General features: G+C 33.6%; 2 protein-coding genes across 4 annotated transcripts; one reads left to right on the forward strand and one right to left on the reverse strand.

The window, feature by feature from the left end:
- The first annotated feature begins 4,568 nt into the window (after positions 1–4,568).
- Positions 4,569–10,772, forward strand: LOC147279370 (C-jun-amino-terminal kinase-interacting protein). 3 transcript variants are annotated; one of them, XM_086252451.1, is made up of 6 exons: positions 4,569–4,927; positions 5,014–6,009; positions 6,194–6,939; positions 7,022–7,111; positions 9,036–9,800; positions 10,192–10,772. In XM_086252451.1, the coding sequence occupies exons 2-6, from the start codon at positions 5,901–5,903 to the stop codon at positions 10,327–10,329; spliced, it is 1,848 nt and encodes a 615-aa protein (XP_086108577.1). In that variant the 5' UTR covers positions 4,569–4,927; positions 5,014–5,900; the 3' UTR covers positions 10,330–10,772. The 3 variants fall into 3 exon arrangements, with proteins under 3 accessions (XP_086108577.1, XP_086108578.1, XP_086108579.1); XM_086252452.1 differs by having other exon boundaries at positions 5,514–6,009; XM_086252453.1 differs by having other exon boundaries at positions 4,569–6,009; positions 6,272–6,939.
- A 2,465-nt stretch (positions 10,773–13,237) lies between these two features.
- Positions 13,238–15,233, reverse strand: LOC147279371 (transmembrane 50A-like protein). The gene is made up of 4 exons (XM_086251524.1): positions 14,910–15,233; positions 14,727–14,814; positions 14,154–14,306; positions 13,238–13,625 (listed from the first exon to the last, which is right to left on the reverse strand). The coding sequence occupies exons 1-4, from the start codon at positions 15,040–15,042 to the stop codon at positions 13,592–13,594; spliced, it is 408 nt and encodes a 135-aa protein (XP_086107650.1). The 5' UTR covers positions 15,043–15,233; the 3' UTR covers positions 13,238–13,591.
- Between the last annotated feature and the right edge of the window lie 4,063 nt (positions 15,234–19,296).

The following is a 19,296-nucleotide window of genomic DNA, read 5'->3' on the forward strand; positions in this document are numbered from 1 at the left end:
AATTTGAAAGATCCTTGAATTGAAAATTAGAAAATAGACAATTTGAAGAGTTATTTACACTTACACCCCTTGAGGTTTATCGTCTTTTCACATACACTCCTAGGGTTTCAAAAATTACATATACACCCTTGAAATTTTAAAACTATTGCATATAACCTCATACAGTGAGATGAAAAATGATGAAAAATACATGCTAAGGGGTGAAATGACCTAATAAGATTACTCAAGGTATAAGGTCCAACCTCAATACAAATATCATTTTCTTTGTTTATTTATTGTTTTCTCTTGTAGGGGGTTATATGCAATAGTTTTAAAACCTCAGGGGGTATATGTGTAATTTTCAAAACCTCAAGAGGTGTATGTGAAAAGACGGTAAACCTCAAAGGGTGTAAGTATAAATAATTTACGATTTGAATCATTCAACTACATCATTCAACTACATCGTTTTGTTGTCACATTTACATCATGGCCATATATAGATAAGAATTGAATGATCATTAGCACATCTTTAGGATGAAAATAAGAATAAAATATCTAAAAGTACCAACACTTAAACACATTAAATATGTGATGAATTGTTTGAATAATACTACTATTCTTTAGCAATTTTCTCTTTTTTAAGTATAATGGGAGACTAAACTCAAAAGATGCTCCAACAATTTATCAACTATAAGAAAGTGAGATATAGGAAGAAACTAACATTGAGTAATGAACTATTTTTATTGTTCGCAATACTATCGAATATCTAAAATATTAAATAATAAGGCTTCGGAGTCGATTGCATTCATGATTCATAACAACGCTCCTCTCCTACTATTAGTTAAGAATTATATAGGAAGCTGATATTCGCACTCCAATTTTGGTTTTACGCACTTCTCTTATTATTTGTATATATATTTTATTTATTTTTAATGTTAGACTTTCTGCAACTCTTTTTGCCATTGAAACATTTATTACTTTAATATATAGGAAAGAGAACGGTACAAAGATAACTCCAATTCTCTCTTTATTGCTAATGTATACCACCAACAGATCCTCAACGCCATTAGGGAAATAAATTTTTCTTAAAGAGACTTAGAGTTTAGTCTATTTTATGAATCTTTCTTAGATTAAGACCGGTAATAATTTAGGATTTTTAATTAAGTTTTTTTATTTTTCTTCCTTGATGGATTTATGTTAGATTTTAACTAAAACGTAATATGCAGCCTCTACAAAACCCACTCTACACCCTAGAAAAAGACATACTCTTCAAATCGGGAGAAATAGCCTTCAAATTGGAGGAGGACTTTATTATGAATTAAAATGATTTTCTTATAAATTTTAAAACACTCTCAGTCTCCATCTAAAAATTATTTTTAAAAAAAAACCAAACCTAATTATTATTTTTTTATTATTCAACACGTGTGTAATTAATAGCCGCTAGCTGGATTGGTCACAGAGATTGCTATCTTATATTTTGAATAAGATATTTACGTAAGCTAATGATAAAACCAATATATATCAGCAACAACCGAATAGATACTTGTAAATTAAAATTGGATAAAAATATTACATGGAAAATTGCCAACAACAGTGAAGGGGAGCATTTTATACATAAACAATCTAACTCAAAATTTGAACGTATATGGACTGGTTAGGGAAACATGCATGAATTGAGCTTATGTTTTCTCAATCAAATTTAGACCGAACCAATCGCTCACTCTGTCACTACCCATAAATTGAAGCAAGCCAAAGATTAGAGAAATTTACAATATATATATATATGTGATGTTGACATAGAGGTCACAAAGAAGGATCTAATACCTGCTGTGAAGGTGGTTTATCACATTAATATATATGAGGAGTACCATCATACATCCATGGCCTTTGTCTTTTAAACCACACTTTTCTCAAGGATCAACTACTAAAAGGGAAGTTGGGAGGTAGAGGGGACAACATTTCAAGACCAAAACGTTTACTTGAATAATCTTGATGAAGAGGTTACTGAAAATAAATTCTTTATCAACATAATATCCTTTACGAAATGGCCTTCCACGTACCTTCTCATCATGAAATATAACAACAAAAAGCGAACGTGCTATGACTTTGTTACCTTTTCCTTAGAAGAAGAGACTGACATGACTCTGCATAAACTTCATAATCCCATTTCGACCAAAAAAAAAAACTTCATAATCCCATCATTGGAAACAAAACTATTTATGCCATAAGTGATTAGAATGTAGCTGACAGATTCGAGTTGCTCAACCATACAAATTTGGCATCCTTAACATATATTATTATTTAGTTTATAATAGCAAATACCTAATTTTCTGTAACTTTGTCACTTAATAAAAAAATTAACAAATTCAATTGTGTATTTGATATGGAAAACTAAATAATGGCAAGTAGATAGAGAAAACTGTTTAGAAAAAAATGGTTGAAATGTCATTGTATTAGTGTTAAAAACAATGTAAACAAATTATTAATCCCAAAGATGGAGAGAAGAAGGCAGAAAAGCATATACAACCATATAATTATAACCAAGTTACCATGCTCTCTTATAAATCAAGTTACCATGCTCTGTTCTTAAGCAATGAATCATAATCGTTTTTTAATCGAAAATTTAAAGAATTTAGAAATCTAACTGATCTCGAGTGGTGCTCAAGCTCCTATTTAAAAGTTCTAGTTTGAACCCCCTACGAGCATTACTCGATGGTTTCGAGCACTTATCCGATGAGAGCTCGAATACTATTCAAGAGTTAAATTTATAAATTCTAGAACAAAGAGCAAAAAATCTCTAAATATAACATTGTGGCTAATTTTTCAAAATTCCCTTATTTAATATGTGAAATTTTTTCTTTTGGTATTAAGATGTGTTTTACGATAAAATACCATATCATGTCGGATATACAAGAGACACTTCAGGTAACGGATAGAAAGAAACAAAAGTTGTAATTAATACTAACTGTTTAGGTAATGAGTGGAAATTTTGCCCAAAAAAAAGGTAATGAGTGGAAATATATTTTTTCTCGTTAAGGAAATGTATAAAGTTTTTTTTTTTTTAACTATTGTATACTTGTTTAAAATTGTCCCAACTTTTTTTCTCAACATTTGCATCTCATCTTATGTGTTATTACTTTACTAGATAAAGTATTTTCTTTTCTTTTTTAGGTTTTATTTTGTAGTATTTAATGTATGAATATCATGTAAGTTGAGAAAGAAAAATTTGGAAAAAAATATGAAATATCTAGTACTACTGTTAATATAAAGTAGATAATAGACCATACATACGACAAAAAAAATTAAAAACAATATAATTCCAATTTTGGGAGGCCAAGAGGCGCAAGATCCTTTCTCACAAAAAAGAAAAGGGGGGCAAAATCAAAGAGATAACTGATTTTAAGGTCAAATGTCACAAATAGTTCTTATGATTTGCCTCATGTTTTAATTTTAAGGTTAAATATCATCGTGGTTTAAAATGTTTTAATATTGTTCAAAAATCATAATTATATTAAATGATTGTTGAATAAAATGCATATGTGGGTTACATGAAGTCGTGAAAAGTAGAATTGTACCCTCATATGAAAATTAACAGCTGAGGAACTTGCAAGGACAATTCTAAATTGCAAATTTATTTTTGTAATAAGTAGAATCACATATTCACATCTAGATGCAAATTATATATATATATATATTTATTTTTGGTACAAAGATGTGTTGTTCTTGTTCAAAGCGTAACAACAACATATGGTGAAGATACACAAGAAGAGATTATTCTCTTTCACACAGACACACGCATGCACGTGTAATATAATAAAAGTTATACACTTATAAAGTTATAATACGAAGGGAGAAGGTAATTAGCAGTAAACATGTGGACATAAATAGTAGTTGGAGTTAATGATAACGGCTTAGTTAATGAAGTACAAATGTATTTTTTTCGCTAAAAAAGTTTACATATTTTTTACTTTACCGTTTTATCTTTATTTAATATAAGTATCACATTATTATAAATTATAAATAAAACATTTTTGAATTAACAAAAATATCACGAAACATGAAAGTTATTTATTTATATTGTTATAGATATATATATACATATATATATATATATATGAAAAATAAAATAAAATGACTTAAAAGGATGTATAGAAACTTGTTATTTTTGTCTAGAAATGGAATTATGGCAATTGCAATTTGTTATCTTTTAATTTCATTCCCTAATGGTAAGGTTAATTGGATTAACACAAGGTCATTAATTTATTATTAAAGACGTTCATAGACCCACACATCCATCTAGATTATAAGGATAGGTACTATTACCAATTTACCAGTAGTACCAGGTAGCTTCCACACAGCATACCACTATACCAGAGACTTATACAGGTCAGGATTATAGTCCATAGATGCAACACAAATGACATACCATATATAATATGAAAAAAAAAATATATATATATATAGTTTCAATTTTGGGAGGCCAAGAATATTAAATAAAATATTAATTTTGATTTTGATAATGAAAATATAAATTTATGAAATATAATTTTGATTTTACCTAAAGAAGAAGAGCTTGTTCTTCATACGTTTCATTCCCCAGTGTCTAAAACTAAAACAAATTACACACACCCTCTCTTCCTCTCACACCCAAACCCAAATTCTATCTCTCTCGTCTTGCAGTCTCGTCTCCTCGCACAAACACAAACAAAACCCTATTTCAGACTCAGACTCTGAGAGTCTAACCCCATTCTTCGTTTCCAATCCCTTGTCTCTGTGTGTGTCTCTCTCTCTCTCTGTGTTTCGCTCTCTCTCTCTCTCTCTGTGAGAGACTTTGAAAACTCTCTCTGTCTCTGAAACGCATTGTTTTCGATACAAGAGAATATACTGGGGCGGCGGTTATCAAAACGGTTACGTTTTGGCTTAATCGTCACAATCACTGCGGGCTAGGGTTAGTTCTCTCTCTCTCCCTCCCTCGTTTTCTTTCTCTCTCTTATCGTTGTGGTCTGATAATTTTGGCCTCTCTGCAAATCCTAGGTCTTGGGAGTTACATAGACACATGTGCTAGGGTTTCTATTTTAGCGCATTTACTCGGCGTTCACTCCCTGATTTTTGCCGTCGCCTAGGGTTTTTTCTGTTCTGATTGAACTGTTTGATGGGTGTGAATTCTTGTGCGAGAATCGTGGGTCATTTTTCATTGTTGCCATAGTTACACACCCCTATTGCTTCTTCGTATGTTGGGCTTGAAGATGAGGGTCTTCTGAGTGTGCAAATTTTCTTCTGCAAATCCATCTTTTAATTGGAGATGGAGGCGTAGACAGATTTTCCTTTTATTTTCTCTTTTTCTTTTTTCTCAATACCATTGTGTTGTAATCAAAGTCATGCACCTTGTCCTTGCCATTAGCCTTGTCTTCGTGCTCTGGGTTCACACTTTGGTGAAAATCTGTTTCTGTTTCTAAGTGGTAGTTCTGGTAGATAGAGAATAACCCATTTGGTTCGTAATAATATCGGAGAGTGTTTACTTGATTAATTGGCAGTGATTGTGAAGCAAGATTGGTTGTTTAAGGGGAAGAAAACTTGGACCTGAATCGGACTTTGGAGATTCTATATAGACGACTACGGGTACGCAACTGTGTGGATATTTTCTTTGATAATTTTGGCAGAGGCAAACCATAGTTCTGATATATAGGATAACCCATCTAGCTGTAATTGTATTGGTGATTGCATTTGGAGTAGTGGCAGTGAGTTTCTTATCGGGGTTGATTGCGAAGCAAGATTGATTGTTTAGGAGAAAGGTAGGACTATTATAGCTGAAACTTAGTTTCTCTTTGTCGAAGTATAATAAATTTTGGTGAAAGGGCAGAGGCGGTGAAGAAGGTGAGAAGTGTTTCTGTTATTATAGCTGATCATGTTCAGTGCTCCTTATGGAAAGAAGTGAGCCCACCTTAGTTCCAGAATGGTTGAGAAGTACAGGAAGTGTTACTGGGGGTGGCAGTTCTGCCCACCATTTTGCATCACCTTCTTCTCACTCAGGTACCTCTTGCTTTTTAAGTTTTATATACGCAATATTTTCCATTGATTTTAACACATGCATACATGCACACACATACATATTGTGGAGGCACCTATTGCAATGAAATTTGTGGGTATATCCATTGATTTAGATTATGTTTTAATGTTACGCAAGTGTCATGACTGCTTTGTAATTCTTATGTAGATGTTCCTTCCTTGGCTATGAGAAATAGACCATCAAAGGGCTTAACTGATTTTGATACACCTCGTTCTGCTTTTCTAGACCGGTCTTCGTCCTCCAATTCCCGGAGGAGTTCTAGTAATGGTTCTGCAAAGCATGCTTACAGTAGTTTTAACAGAAGCCACCGTGATAAGGACCGTGAAAAGGAAAAAGAGAGATTAAATTTTGGAGACCATTGGGACCGTGATTGTTCTGACCCTCTGGGAAACATTTTTACCAGTAGGGTTGAGAAGGATACTTTGCGACGTTCTCAGTCTTTGGTGTCCAGGAAGCAGAGTGAGCTTTTGACCCGAAGATCTGCTATTGACTCAAAAAGTTGTAGCAACAGCAATCATAACAATGGCAATGGTGTCCTTTCTGGGGTTGGAGTTGGAGTTGGTATTCAGAAGGTTGGGTTTGATAAGGATTTTCCCTCACTTGGGACTGAAGAAAGGCAAGTTGTGCCTGATATTGGAAGAGTTCCATCTCCTGGATTTAGCACAGCTGTTCAGAGCCTGCCTGTTGGCAATTCAGCTTTAATTGGTGGGGAAGGATGGACATCCGCGCTGGTAGAGGTGCCTTCTGTAATTGGAAACAGTAGCTCAGGATCTATTTCTGTTCAATCAGCTCCTGCTGCTACTTCATCTTCTGGGGCCTCAGTTGCAACGGCTGGTCTTAACATGGCTGAAGCATTAGCTCAAGCTCCAGCACGAGCTCGCACTGCTCCCCAGGTAACTGAGAGGTTGTTTTTGCCTCATGGTATTTGAACAATGTGTACCTGTGGCTGATCTAACGAAACATTTTCTTGTGTAGTTGTCTATCAAGACACAAAGGCTTGAGGAATTGGCTATCAAGCAATCAAGGCAATTAATACCGGTGACACCTTCAATGCCCAAAGCTTCAGTAAGTGGAAATTCTGCTGATAATTGCGTGAGCTTGTTTGATGGCAGTTAAACTTATGACTTGTAACTTATTAGGCAGGTGTTAGCAATAAATATTTAGTGTGTCATTTTTATAACCAAAGATTATTTGCTTACTCTTCTTTAGTATATATATAGTTTAGTTAAATAACCAAATTGTGAGATCAACAAACAAATTCAATTAACGATATTTCAAGTGAGCTAAAGTGCATGTCTTTGTAGGAGGTTGTATGAGATTTTTGGATCCTTTTATTCTTGTAGGTTTTTAATCTTATTTCAATAATATAGGTTAGTGGTTGTAACTATTGTTGCTTTCACCATTGTTGACATCAAACTTCATGATCTCAACTTTTGCACAGAGGTGTATGGAAGAGGTCAAGACTGAAATTTGTTGGATTGATGCTCTATTTAAGACGAGTAACTTGTGATCATGGAACCAACCTTGCTAGTCATATATGTTTAGAGGTGTATGTTTGGCCTAGTAGCAGATTCAGCTAACTTTTTACTTGGGCTACTCTTCTTAGTCTGAACTAAAGTAATGGACAGATATTTCAGATTTGTTGACAATGACTAGTTGAGCGGTCTAATTTTATTTTAAAACAATGTAACTTTTCAGTTACTTACATTGTAAATTTATATAGGAAGGAAACTCGCTGATACAGATTAAGCAATTAAGTGATCTTGTAGCTTAGTTTGGGTGGGATCTACTTATATTCTGGAAGCTGGCATTTACCTTGCATGCCAGGTCAGCTTGGCCGACAATGGGTATAGATTCAAACTTTTTGTACAGAAGGAATACACGAAAGAAAGGGGTCTTACTTGGTATTGCATAGATCTATATATGGGAGGAAGACCTTACTTTATCACTTGATTTTTGCTATCCATAATTACTTCTTGTAATATAATCTCCACCTTTTTATTTGGTGTTTGTTTTGGTTGGTTTACTTAATTGTTGATCGATAAATACAATGCCTTTCATAAGGAGTGATAGATAGATGGTTCAGAGAAGTGAAAGATAATCAGTTGTCTATAAATAAGAGACAGTCTTTGGTTTTTAGTATTAATTTTTTTTTATTTTTTAAGATTTTCTACTCCCCTTCTTGCTCCCTCTGCTTTTCTCCCTTCCTCTCTCGTCATTGGTCCATGTATGAAGGGGCTTCTTTTGGAGTAGGTGGTGGAGCACAATATGTTTGATCATCTAGAGAGAGAGAGAGAGAGAGAGAGAGAGAGAGAGAGATTACTTGACTAGGGCGATTGGAGATTGTGCCTGTTTCCATCTATTTGTTACAGTATACCATTTACTCCTGATAAATTAGGAATTGAATGAAAGATGGGATACTTGTTTAATTTTCCTGGTAAGAGATGGTACATGAACAGCATACTGCTCCTTGGATGTTTCCTCCCAAAAAGGGAAAGTAATGAAAATTCTTCCATCTGAGGATTATCAATTTTTCTAATAACAAAACCTACAACTTTTTCATACAATGAAGATGATCGTAGTGTTTGTATCTTCGGTAGAAACATACTTCTTACTTATGCTATGTTGCTGATTGTGCACCATATTGGTTTGAAATTAATGAACATTGTTTGGTAATTATGTCAAGTTTTGTGATTTACACTGGTGATTGAGTATCAGTTATCACTATCCCATGCTCATTTTTAAATGGTCAAGTTTGAGAAGTAGTAAAAAAAGAAATTGTCTAGTTTGAAAGGAATTGGCTAATGCAGTACCTGCTTCAAAGGAATGTAACCCAAACTCTCTGTGATACAATACACACATGAGAAATGTATATGTACTTGCATACAGACAAATACATGCACACAAAACACTTCTTATTTTCTAACTTACCATTTTTTAGAAGCCTTATCTTTTATTTACTTGTAACAATCTTCTAATATCTTTTCAGGTTCTCAATTCTTCTGATAAATCAAAGCCCAAAACTACAGCCAGACCTGGTGAAATGAATGTAGCTGTCAAGAGTGGGCAGCAGCAGCCCTCTCAATTGCACCTTGCCAATCAATCTCTTCGTGGTGGGCCTGTCAAGCCTGATACACCTAAAACATCTCATGGGAAGTTCCTTGTTCTCAAACCGGTATGGGAAAATGGTGTCTCCTCTTCTTCAAAGGATGTTACTAGCCCAACAAATAATGCCAGCAGCAGAGCAGCAAATAGCTCACTTGCTGTTGCTCCTCCAGTTGCAGCTGCTCCTTTAAGGAGCCCCAATAACCCGAAGCTTTCATCTCTGGAGCGTAAGGTAGCTGCCTTGGATCTGAAATCGGGTTCCAGTTTGGAAAAGAGACCTTCTTTGTCTCAAGTCCAGAGCCGGAATGATTTCTTCAATCTCATAAAGAAGAAAACCTCAATGAACAGTTCAATTACTCTCCCAGATGCAGGCACTATTATTTCATCTCCCGCTATGGAGAAATCTGGTGAAATAACTAGGGAAGTATTCAGTGATCCTGCAAGCCCTCACACTATTGAAAATGGTGCAGAGGTGACTGCCAATGGTGATAGCTGTGACGAGGTTCAGAGGTTTTCTGATACTGGTCCCAGTGCAGCAGTTTATCCGGATGAGGAAGAGGCTCGTTTCCTTCGATCTCTTGGATGGGAGGAAAATTCTGGTGATGATGATGGTCTTACAGAAGAAGAGATTAATGCATTTTATGACCAGGTAAAGAACTCTTCTTTGCTCCAGTAGAGTTTTGATCTAGATGGCTCCAAGATTTGGATCAGTCACATTTCAAATTACTTTGTTGAGAACTAACTATGAATTGAATTGGCAGCAGAACTAAATTTAAATATTTGTTTAACTCATTGTTTTCAAGAAACTAATTGGATTTTTGTATTGTATTATTATTTTTTATATTAAATTTCTTGATAAAATATTTTATTATTATTTTGCTATTTAACCTTGTTTGAATTCTAATTGTAGATATGTATATATTTATCTATGCCAGTTTGTAGTTATTAAAGTAAATGTCTCTATTTGGTATGCCAAATAGGGTTCTGCAGTTGAACCTAGTCTGTTACTAAACTATGTGTTTATGCTCTTTCTTTTGCAGTTGATGAAATCAAGACCATCTTTGAAACTGTGCCGAGGCATGCAGCCAAAGCTTTCAATGCTGTCTGAATCTCGTGCAACTAATTTGGGTGGAGCTTCGTCTGAATTGAGCTCGTCTGACTCTGGGTCTGAAGCTTGATTTACGTTTTCCTCACACATAGATCCAAGAATTTTCAATTTTTTGATGGCAGATGGTTAGTCTCTTTTCTCTTTTGTTTTGGAAAAAAGAAAATGGGAAAACTGATGAGTTTGGTATGAAACAAGAGAATGGGTTCCGGGTCCCAATCCTGCATTCTGCAAATAGTGCAATAAGTTACAGGTGCCCCAATCCTGTCTGCCTAAAATGGTTTTTGTTTAGGTTTTAAATTTTATTGGGAGAGGGGGTAGGCTAGGGGCTATTTTGTCTGCAGTGGAAGATGATGAGAAATTGATATTTTGGTGTATTTTGGTCCTTTTTCTTCCTTTTTTTTTTTTTTCTTTTTTTTCTCTTTCAGGAGGGTTTCAATTCTACAAGAAAAAGCTTATGATGTTTTTGGTCAATTTTACGGAAAAGAAGAAATCAAAAGGGGTTTATTTTTAGCTTAGTTCATATTAGTATGAATGTTCTTGCAATCATTCATTAATATTTTGGTTAGATGAGTTCTTGTTATATTTGATGGCCCTAATCACGTATGAATAATGAAATAGAAGAATTGAATCCAGAATTTGTTTTTCCTGTTCCACACCATCTGAGGTTTAATTATAAAAGTGAGCATATGTGTTCGAGCAATGATCAAGTCTTGCACTTGCCAACGCAATCTCTGTTGAGAATCAAGATTGGCCAACTCCAACAATTGACTGCAAAACAAACACTCCAAGTCTCAAGTACCAACATTTACCCCAATGACTTCTAATTTACTTGAATCACAAATCACAATTTGATACACTATTGGAAAAAAAACTGCAAACAATTAGGTTTTGCGTGCTGAGGTTGAATTTTATAAGTACCAAGAATTCTCAAGCCTAGAAGAATTAGGGTTTGTTTAGATCATGTACAATGGTAAAAAGCTAAAAAAACTATGCTATGGAGGAGCTCAAAACTATGCTAAATGCAATATTTAGCATGATTTTTAATTTTTTGTTACAGGTTTTGTGGTTTTTACTTCCATGGTACAAAAACTATATCGACAAGCCAGTGTATAAAACATTGATTTCAACACCCACATGAAGCATTATTTCTCTCTTATGGGACCGCATCTTCAACAATCTCTCTCTTCTCTTTCCTCCTAACCAATCAGCTCCCACCAAGCTTTCCTCACATGTTTTTTTTTATGTAAGACCACAAGTTTCTTGGCATTCACAATAATATTTGCTATATTTTTTACTATATGTAGTGGAAAATATTGCTTTTGTACATACTCTTAGAACAATGCTGGTTTCAAATAATTAAAGGCTTCTGCCACTTGTAATGCTTGAGCATTATAAAAAATATAATATGTTAGATTTTATGACCGTTAACTAATATAATATGCTTATACTATCATGTACTGATAACTAATTAATAAAGTTGTTTCCTTGTACTTGATCTCTTAGGGCCAGTTTGGTATTGCTGTGTGAAAAAACAGCTGTGAGGTAAAACAACTGTGAAGTAAAGTCAGCTGTAAAGTAAAACAGCTGAGTGTTTGGTAAAGTATGTTTTCAAAAGTGCTGTGAGTGCAAAAAACAGTATCAAAGTGTTTGGTAAATGTTAATGTAAAAGTGCTGTGACTGTGTATAATTACTAAAATAGATATGATGCTAAAAGTATTTTTCAGTTATTTGTTTGTTAAAAATAAAATGTTTTTTACTTGTTTTTTAAATTTTTGGCTACAAATTTTTATTAGCATTAATTTTTCTAAGAACAACATTATTAAATAAGTATGTGTATTATTTTTTTAGGTATATTATAATTTTAATCGTGCAAATAAAATATCATAATTAATTATCACAATATAAAATATAACTAACAATGGACATATTTTTTTAATTTAAAATAAACAAATTAAAAAATATAGAAATAAATGAGGATATTATGGGTAAAATAAAATATTCATTGTTGCTGTGATTCACTGCAGCTTTCAAAAGCACCTAGAAACCTGCTTTCTGTTTTTGTTGTAGGGAGTTGAGAATTGTAGGAAAAAACAGTTTTAAATTTTTTTACCAAACACCAAAACTGCTGTACGTGATTGAGAATTGTCATCCACAGCAGCTTTTGGATCTTTCACCGCAATCCAAAACGGGGCCTTAATCTAATAGTTGTTACTATAAATGTCATATAGTATAAGCATCAATTGCTTTTGTACTGTCCTTTTGCAATTATATTCGAAATCTTCAAATAATCAAATGTGGTTTTTTTTTTTTTTTTTTAGAATTAGAGAAACACTTGTAATGTTTGCGATTGCTCATGGTAAAAAATATAATATGTCAGACAACGTCAGATAATATAACATTATATTTTACCATTAATTATTTAATAAAGTTGTTTGTTTATGCTTGATCTCTTAATAAATGATTAAGGGCTCGTTTGACACTGTTTTTAGAATTGGCAAAAACGCCTTTAGTCATTAGTAAGTGATGCACAGCTTAGGGCTAGAACTAGGGGAACGGAAAAGCATAGTTTGGGGGATAATAAGGGGTATAATGAGTATCTTAATTTCTTTAGTTATAGGACATTGCAGATGGAAAATTGTCTTCTTACTGAATGTGGGTTCTCTAACAATCACATCATCAAAAGTTGGATCTGGGTCATCATCATCAGGAATGTCCATGCACTTGCTGCACTAGAAACGTGCGGTATATGGCTTCCTCCAGCGAGAATCATTCATGCAGCTCTCATACGACAAGTTTTGGTGTTTTATCCCTAGCCTACCAGGAATTAACACATCAAATTCATAGAGATTGTTGCCCGAATTTCGACCTACAGGATCTAGCAAACAATACTTTACTTTCTTTGATGTCATTCGGGCATGTCATTACTTGCCCAACAAAATGAACTCATTCCAATACATGGACAATGGTTGCAGAAAAAAGAAAAAAATTGGTGCCATGACCAAGTCATTGGATACATATAATTCTCGTTTCGACAGATTGTGAACTAATGTGAAAAAGACATAACACGAACTAAACTCAAGTTCTGAAAAGGCATTGCCTTAGTTTTAGCAAATTAAGCAAGACTGTTGGCACAATATAATCATTTACAAAAGGTTAACAATACCTTCCATGTTATCCATGGAATTCAAATTGGAGGACTATTTATGATTCATTTTTTCCATCTCACTGGTCCAACTTGAAGAAGTAAATTGATACACGCGCACATGCACAGGCGATTCCCTCACTTGTGAAATGCAGTTTCCAAAGGAAAAGTACTGCTGGTACATTCCACCTTACTCCGGGTGAGCAGTCCAATAAATAAGCCCACTGCAAAGCCAAATTTTGGTTAAGCTAGCTGGTAACAGTATGTAATGTATTTTTAAGTATCAAAAGAATTGTATATGTGCACAAGCATGTTCATGTCTGGTTATGCATTCCATTAGAGGGATGTTGTTCATAGGTCTAGGGTTCACCTCAGACGGCCAGGAGTAAGTAATGTGGCAGAAAATAGCATTTTTTGAACATGTTTAAGACCGGAACATAGCATACATCTTACATCAATTTATTTTGTTCTAAAAAACAACCCAGCAACCCTAGTTAGTCAATAGCTTAAATTAAAGTTATTGAGATGCATAACAGCAAATAAATTTCAAGGGGAAATGACTGCTTTTGGCAAAATATTTGACTGCATGACTTAGAAATATTCATGAGACATATACACATACATAGGAGTAAATATTTCTTTTGGACAAACACATAGAGCAAATATAGAACTGCATGCTTATCAACAAGGTGTGCCCTTGTATACAGATCTCAAAGAAAGATGAGGTGGGGCTTCATGAAAGACAGCTTTACCTGATCAACACCAAAACAGATTGCAAGACACCAGCAGTTCCTGTCCATACTGAAGGGCCAGTTGTCTCAAGTGAATCCTGTATTAGCAAACCCACTGATGCCGCTAGAGATACAAAGGATACAACATAAGCAATGAACAGCCAAAGCTTCAACCTGTTGCAATTCAGAGAAGCATTAGAACCAATTTCGGGAACAAGCAAACAGCAAAAACATCTAACTCTAATAAGCTAGAGCACGAAATTATCAAATGGGTACTCAAGAAATTCAAGGTCACAGATAGGCATAAGAATATGTTTGCATCACTATTCGATTGGTCAAATATTGAATCATCTAATTTTTCATATCTGTGGCTAATTGCTTGATTTACAAAGGTTAAATCATCTAACAAGTATATTGAACTATAACATTAAGAACACCAATCAAACACACAAATCAAACTATAAAAAATAAAAAAAATAATAAAGAGCATGATTTTTGTTGAAACATTGAACAAATGCTTCTACATGAAGCAGCTAATAAGTTCAATTTGGCCATTATTTTAAGCTGTTGCACAAAAAGTGATAAATTGCTCACCTCCACTCGCCCTCTTCGTATGGAGAGTAATCAATGTCTTCCTTCTTAACGCAATTGAACATCACCGCCGCCAGAGACGCAAATATGCCTGCAAAACCACCAATCACGGACCCCAAATCAAAAACCCTAAAAACCTAAGAATTACACAGAGAGTGTGAGGGGTTGAGTTGGGTCGGGTCGGACCAGGGAGGTAGTGGACGAAGGAGACCTTCACGGCGCTGCAAACGACGGCGTCGACCCAGAACCACCATCCGGCGCCGAAGATAGCGCCGGCCACGCCTGGCCCGAAGATTGCCCAAAGCTCGTGCAAATCCATATGTGGGTGCCTCGGATTCAGCGACTTCGATACTTTTAATGGTTGTTGTTCGCGAAGACGAAGACGAAGCCGATGCCGATTCCGAGCCACCGGAGTGTTTTGAACTGTTATCTCTGCTTTTGTCAACTGTTATTTGCTCCACACTCTTCCTGCCGGATACTTCCTTTCTGTCCCTCTTTTTTTTTCTTTTGTTTTCTCCTTTAAAACAAATAAAATAAAATAAAATTATACTTTTTTTTTTTTTTGGCCACTTAAAATAAAATTATACTAAATGTTTTAGATTAGGTAAAACTGTAAAAGAGTTAGCCAATTAGGTAAAAAAAAAGTTATAATTATGATTCGATTTTTCTCTGAAGTAACAAAAAAAACCTCATTTGGAGCCTATTGGACCTTCTTTTAAGTCCAGCCTCGCTGGAAATGTATGCCTCTAACATTTTTTGATTAAATGCAAATCATGTACAACACTACAACTAGTGCAGTTTCGCCCGTCATTTATACCAAGTGAAGCTATTTGTCAAACCACAATGCAGATGCTTGAACCTCATTTGGTCAAAGTCACGATGGAGCTTGGTAGAACCTCATTTGGTCAAAGTCACGATGAACCTAATCAAGGTCATTAGCAATTTTGTGTTCATATATCCAATCAACTAAAAATTTGTAAGTACAACTCCAAAATGATGTGAACTTGATGAAGATGAAAGAACCGAAGAAGATTCATTATTGGATCGAGCCCTTAATTGATATTGTTTGACCAAATCATAAGTTAGTTTTCGAATCCTCTCAATTTCCAATGAAGCATTATGTACATAAATTATAGGGAAATAAAACTCAATCAATTTCATCTTGAACCTTGGATCCGAAACAGTATCAATTGCCATTATCCCATGAATTGTGTTCCAATACTTATCAAACTTAATTGCCATCTTTGTTGTCATCTCAAACAATAACTAACTCATCCTAAACTCAGAGTTCAATGAATCAAATTATAATTATACATAACTCCATGGCTTTCAACTATTAGATTTTAAATTTATCAAATCCTAAAGAATCAAAAGTTAATCAATGAGCTCTAACAAACCCAATTCAGTATTAATCCACATCAACAAGAATGAAAAATGATTCTCATAATTAAAAATTACCCCAAAAGCAATCACCAAGCACCCAAAACGCTGCAAACCACAAAGACACCTATATACCCATCCAATGTGAATGTGCCACTGCCACCAGTAGAACATGAATACCAATGTTGAGCAAGCGAGAGAGAGAGAGAGAGCTCACAAATAATCCCTACTTTGTAATCTCCATTTGAAATATAGCATACCTATGTGGCTCTGTGTTAAGATTTTTTGTTTTGTATATTTGAATACCCATGGGTATTACCCAAACCCACTTTATCTCTATATGAGTTTTATAAAAATCCTCATACCTAGCCCAAACCCATCGCTAATGGAATAGGTGTTGCGGGTACCACACCCATGGGTCAAATGGCCAATCCTAGCCACAATGGAGCTTGTTGGAAGTGGGGTTGTAATTTGTATTAGTGGGTTATGTTATTTCGTATTCGTGTTAACTATTTGTTAAATTTAGCACAATTTGTTTAATTAATTATATTGAATGACTCAATCTTAATTCAATATGTTTATAATTATGTCTTGCTCGAATTGACCCATATATCTTGTGAATTGAAAAATTAAATATAATTTATAAAACAAATATATCATAACTTATAAACAAAAATATTTTTAATCATTTTAATAACAAAATCATTAAAAAAATCAATAATTATACAATGACACATGAAATATATATGTATGACACATAATAAAAATTACTAATTTTCTTAATACTAGTTAAATGTGTTTATTGTATCATAATTGAGTTACATATATTGTATACTAATTTAACTCGTTTATTAATTGTGTTTAGCAGTTTGTGTTCGTGTTAAGCCAAACTTGCAATTTGTATTCGTGTCAAGCCAAACCTACAATTCGTATTTATGTCAATCCAAATCATGTAACCCAAACTCGAATTTTTTGTTAGATTCAACTTATGTTATTGTGTCATGTCAAAAATTATCACGAATAGTTAGAACGTCATATAACGGAGTCACGATAAAACTATTGAAACCTCTTTTGGTCGAGTCATGCTAGACATTAACACTTCCAATTTTATATGCAATGATTATTTTTGTTTCATCTGCCTTTATTTATTGCCAATTTTATAGTTGTTGGCAAAGTTAGAGATATTGCTATTATTTACACTTGCAATAGTTAAATTAATAGTTAATGTTGAAAAGTCCGTTATAACATTTCAATGTTTAATAAACTTTTGTTTTAAGGCCCCGTTTGAAATTGTTGTGGAGGACCCAAAAGCTGCTGTGGATGACAATTTTCAGGCCCTGTTTGGGATTGCGGTGGAAGACCCAAAAGCTGCTGTGGATGACAATTTTCAATCACCTACAGCAGTTTTGGTGTTTGGTAAAAAAATTAAAAACTGTTTTTTCCTACAATTCTCAACTCCTCACAATAAAAACAGAAAGCAGGTTTCTAGGTGCTTTTGAAAGCTGCAGTGAATCACAGCAACAATGGAATATTTTATTTTACCCATAATATCCTCATTGATTTCTATATTTTTTAATTTGTTTATTTTAAATTAAAAAATATGTCCATTATTAGTTATATTTTATATTGTAATAATTAATTATGATATTTTATTTACACGATTAAAATTATAATATACCTAAAAAAATAATACATATGCTTATTTAATAATGTTGTTCTTAGAAAGATTAATGCTAATAACAATTTGTAGCCAAAAATTTAAAAAACAAGTAAAAAACATTTTATTTTTACCAAACAAATAAGTGAAAAACACTTTTAGCATCATGTCTATTTTAGTAATTATACACAGTCACATCACTTTTACATTAACATTTACCAAACACTTTGATACTGTTTTTTGCACTCACAGCACTTTTGAAAACATACTTTACCAAACACTCAGCTGCTTTACTTTACAGCTGATTTTACTTCACAGCTGTTTTACCTCACAGCTGTTTTTTCACACAGCAATACCAAACTGGCCCTCAATCACCCACAACAGTTTTCGTGTTTGGTAAAAAAATGAAAAAGTTATTTGCCCCACAATTCTCAACTCCCTACAACAAAAATAGAAAATAAGTTTGTTAGTGCTTTTGAAAGCTGCAGTGAATCACAGCAACGATGAAAATTTTATTTTACCCATAATATCCTTATTTTAGTAATTATAAATAGCCACAGCAGTTTTACATTACAATCTACCAAACACCTTCATACTGCTTTTTGTAATCACAACACTTTTGAAAAATATAGTTTACCAAACACTCAACTGCTTTACTTCACAGCTGACTTTACTTCACAGCTGCTTTACTTCACAACTGTTTTTTCTCACTATAATTTCAAACTAAGCTTAAATATGTATCAATTTGGACCTGTCTCTCCTATATCTAACAATTACAATTGCATTTTTAAATTTTTGAATATTTGAAATTTTGATGTATTAGTTTGTTGAAGTAATATATTAGCATGTAGAAACTAATCACATAAATGACTATTTTTTAATATAATCATGGGTTATGATTGAGTTTAAACTCTAAAATCAAGCAATTGAGCATTTCACACAAACACTTAATAATCGGCTTTCGATTTTTTTCATTGTGTGACCATATTTGTTCTCATATTTTTTTATTTGGACTAATCAATAAATGACAAGTCATCATAATAAATGTTCGATTGCAGAAATTAACAATGACGAAGATTACAGGTTTCAAGGTTTTCGTGAAACAACATTCTCTTTGTAAAGTAGGAATTTTGATAATTAATCACAGTCGACATGAAATGAATCACGGAAGAAAGTGTATCTAATTTTTTTTTTCATATGAAGAGAATTGAACATCGAAAATTACATTATAGATTATAGAAGAATGATATTTTTCACAATATACTTCCAATTCTGAGTTTATAGATTATTCATCTTTAGAAATAATATTAAAAAGGAAAGTTAAAAAAAAAGTTTTTGGTTTTAGGAAACTTAAAAGAGTGCTTAAGCACTGAGAAAAAGAGTTTTTAGAAGCTGATAATTTGCCAAATTAGATAATTGACTTGGTGAACGATGTACATCACTGGCTCCTATCAGCGAAAGCCACGTGTAAAGGACTGCCGCTGTACGAGTTCAAATGTGTTGCGTCACTCCATGCTAGAAAGCGCCCACGTATAA

The sequence above is a fragment of the Dryas octopetala genome, chromosome 7, assembly GCF_963921425.1.
Source record: "Dryas octopetala chromosome 7, drDryOcto1.1, whole genome shotgun sequence".
NCBI lineage: Eukaryota > Viridiplantae > Streptophyta > Magnoliopsida > Rosales > Rosaceae > Dryas > Dryas octopetala.

Excerpts from the sequence above, each read along its gene's own strand:
- LOC147279370 (XM_086252451.1), top strand. The coding sequence starts at position 5,901 with ATGGAAAGAAGTGAGCCCACCTTAGTTCCAGAATGGTTGAGAAGTACA. Across the intron at positions 6,010-6,193 it reads ATCACCTTCTTCTCACTCAG|ATGTTCCTTCCTTGGCTATG; the intron begins GTACCTCTTGCT and ends ATTCTTATGTAG. Across the intron at positions 9,801-10,191 it reads TTAATGCATTTTATGACCAG|TTGATGAAATCAAGACCATC; the intron begins GTAAAGAACTCT and ends TTTCTTTTGCAG.
- LOC147279371 (XM_086251524.1), bottom strand. The coding sequence starts at position 15,042 with ATGGATTTGCACGAGCTTTGGGCAATCTTCGGGCCAGGCGTGGCCGGC. Across the intron at positions 14,815-14,909 it reads CTTCGTCCACTACCTCCCTG|GCATATTTGCGTCTCTGGCG; the intron begins GTCCGACCCGAC and ends GTGGTTTTGCAG. Across the intron at positions 13,626-14,153 it reads TCTGTTTTGGTGTTGATCAG|TGGGCTTATTTATTGGACTG; the intron begins GTAAAGCTGTCT and ends TTGGCTTTGCAG.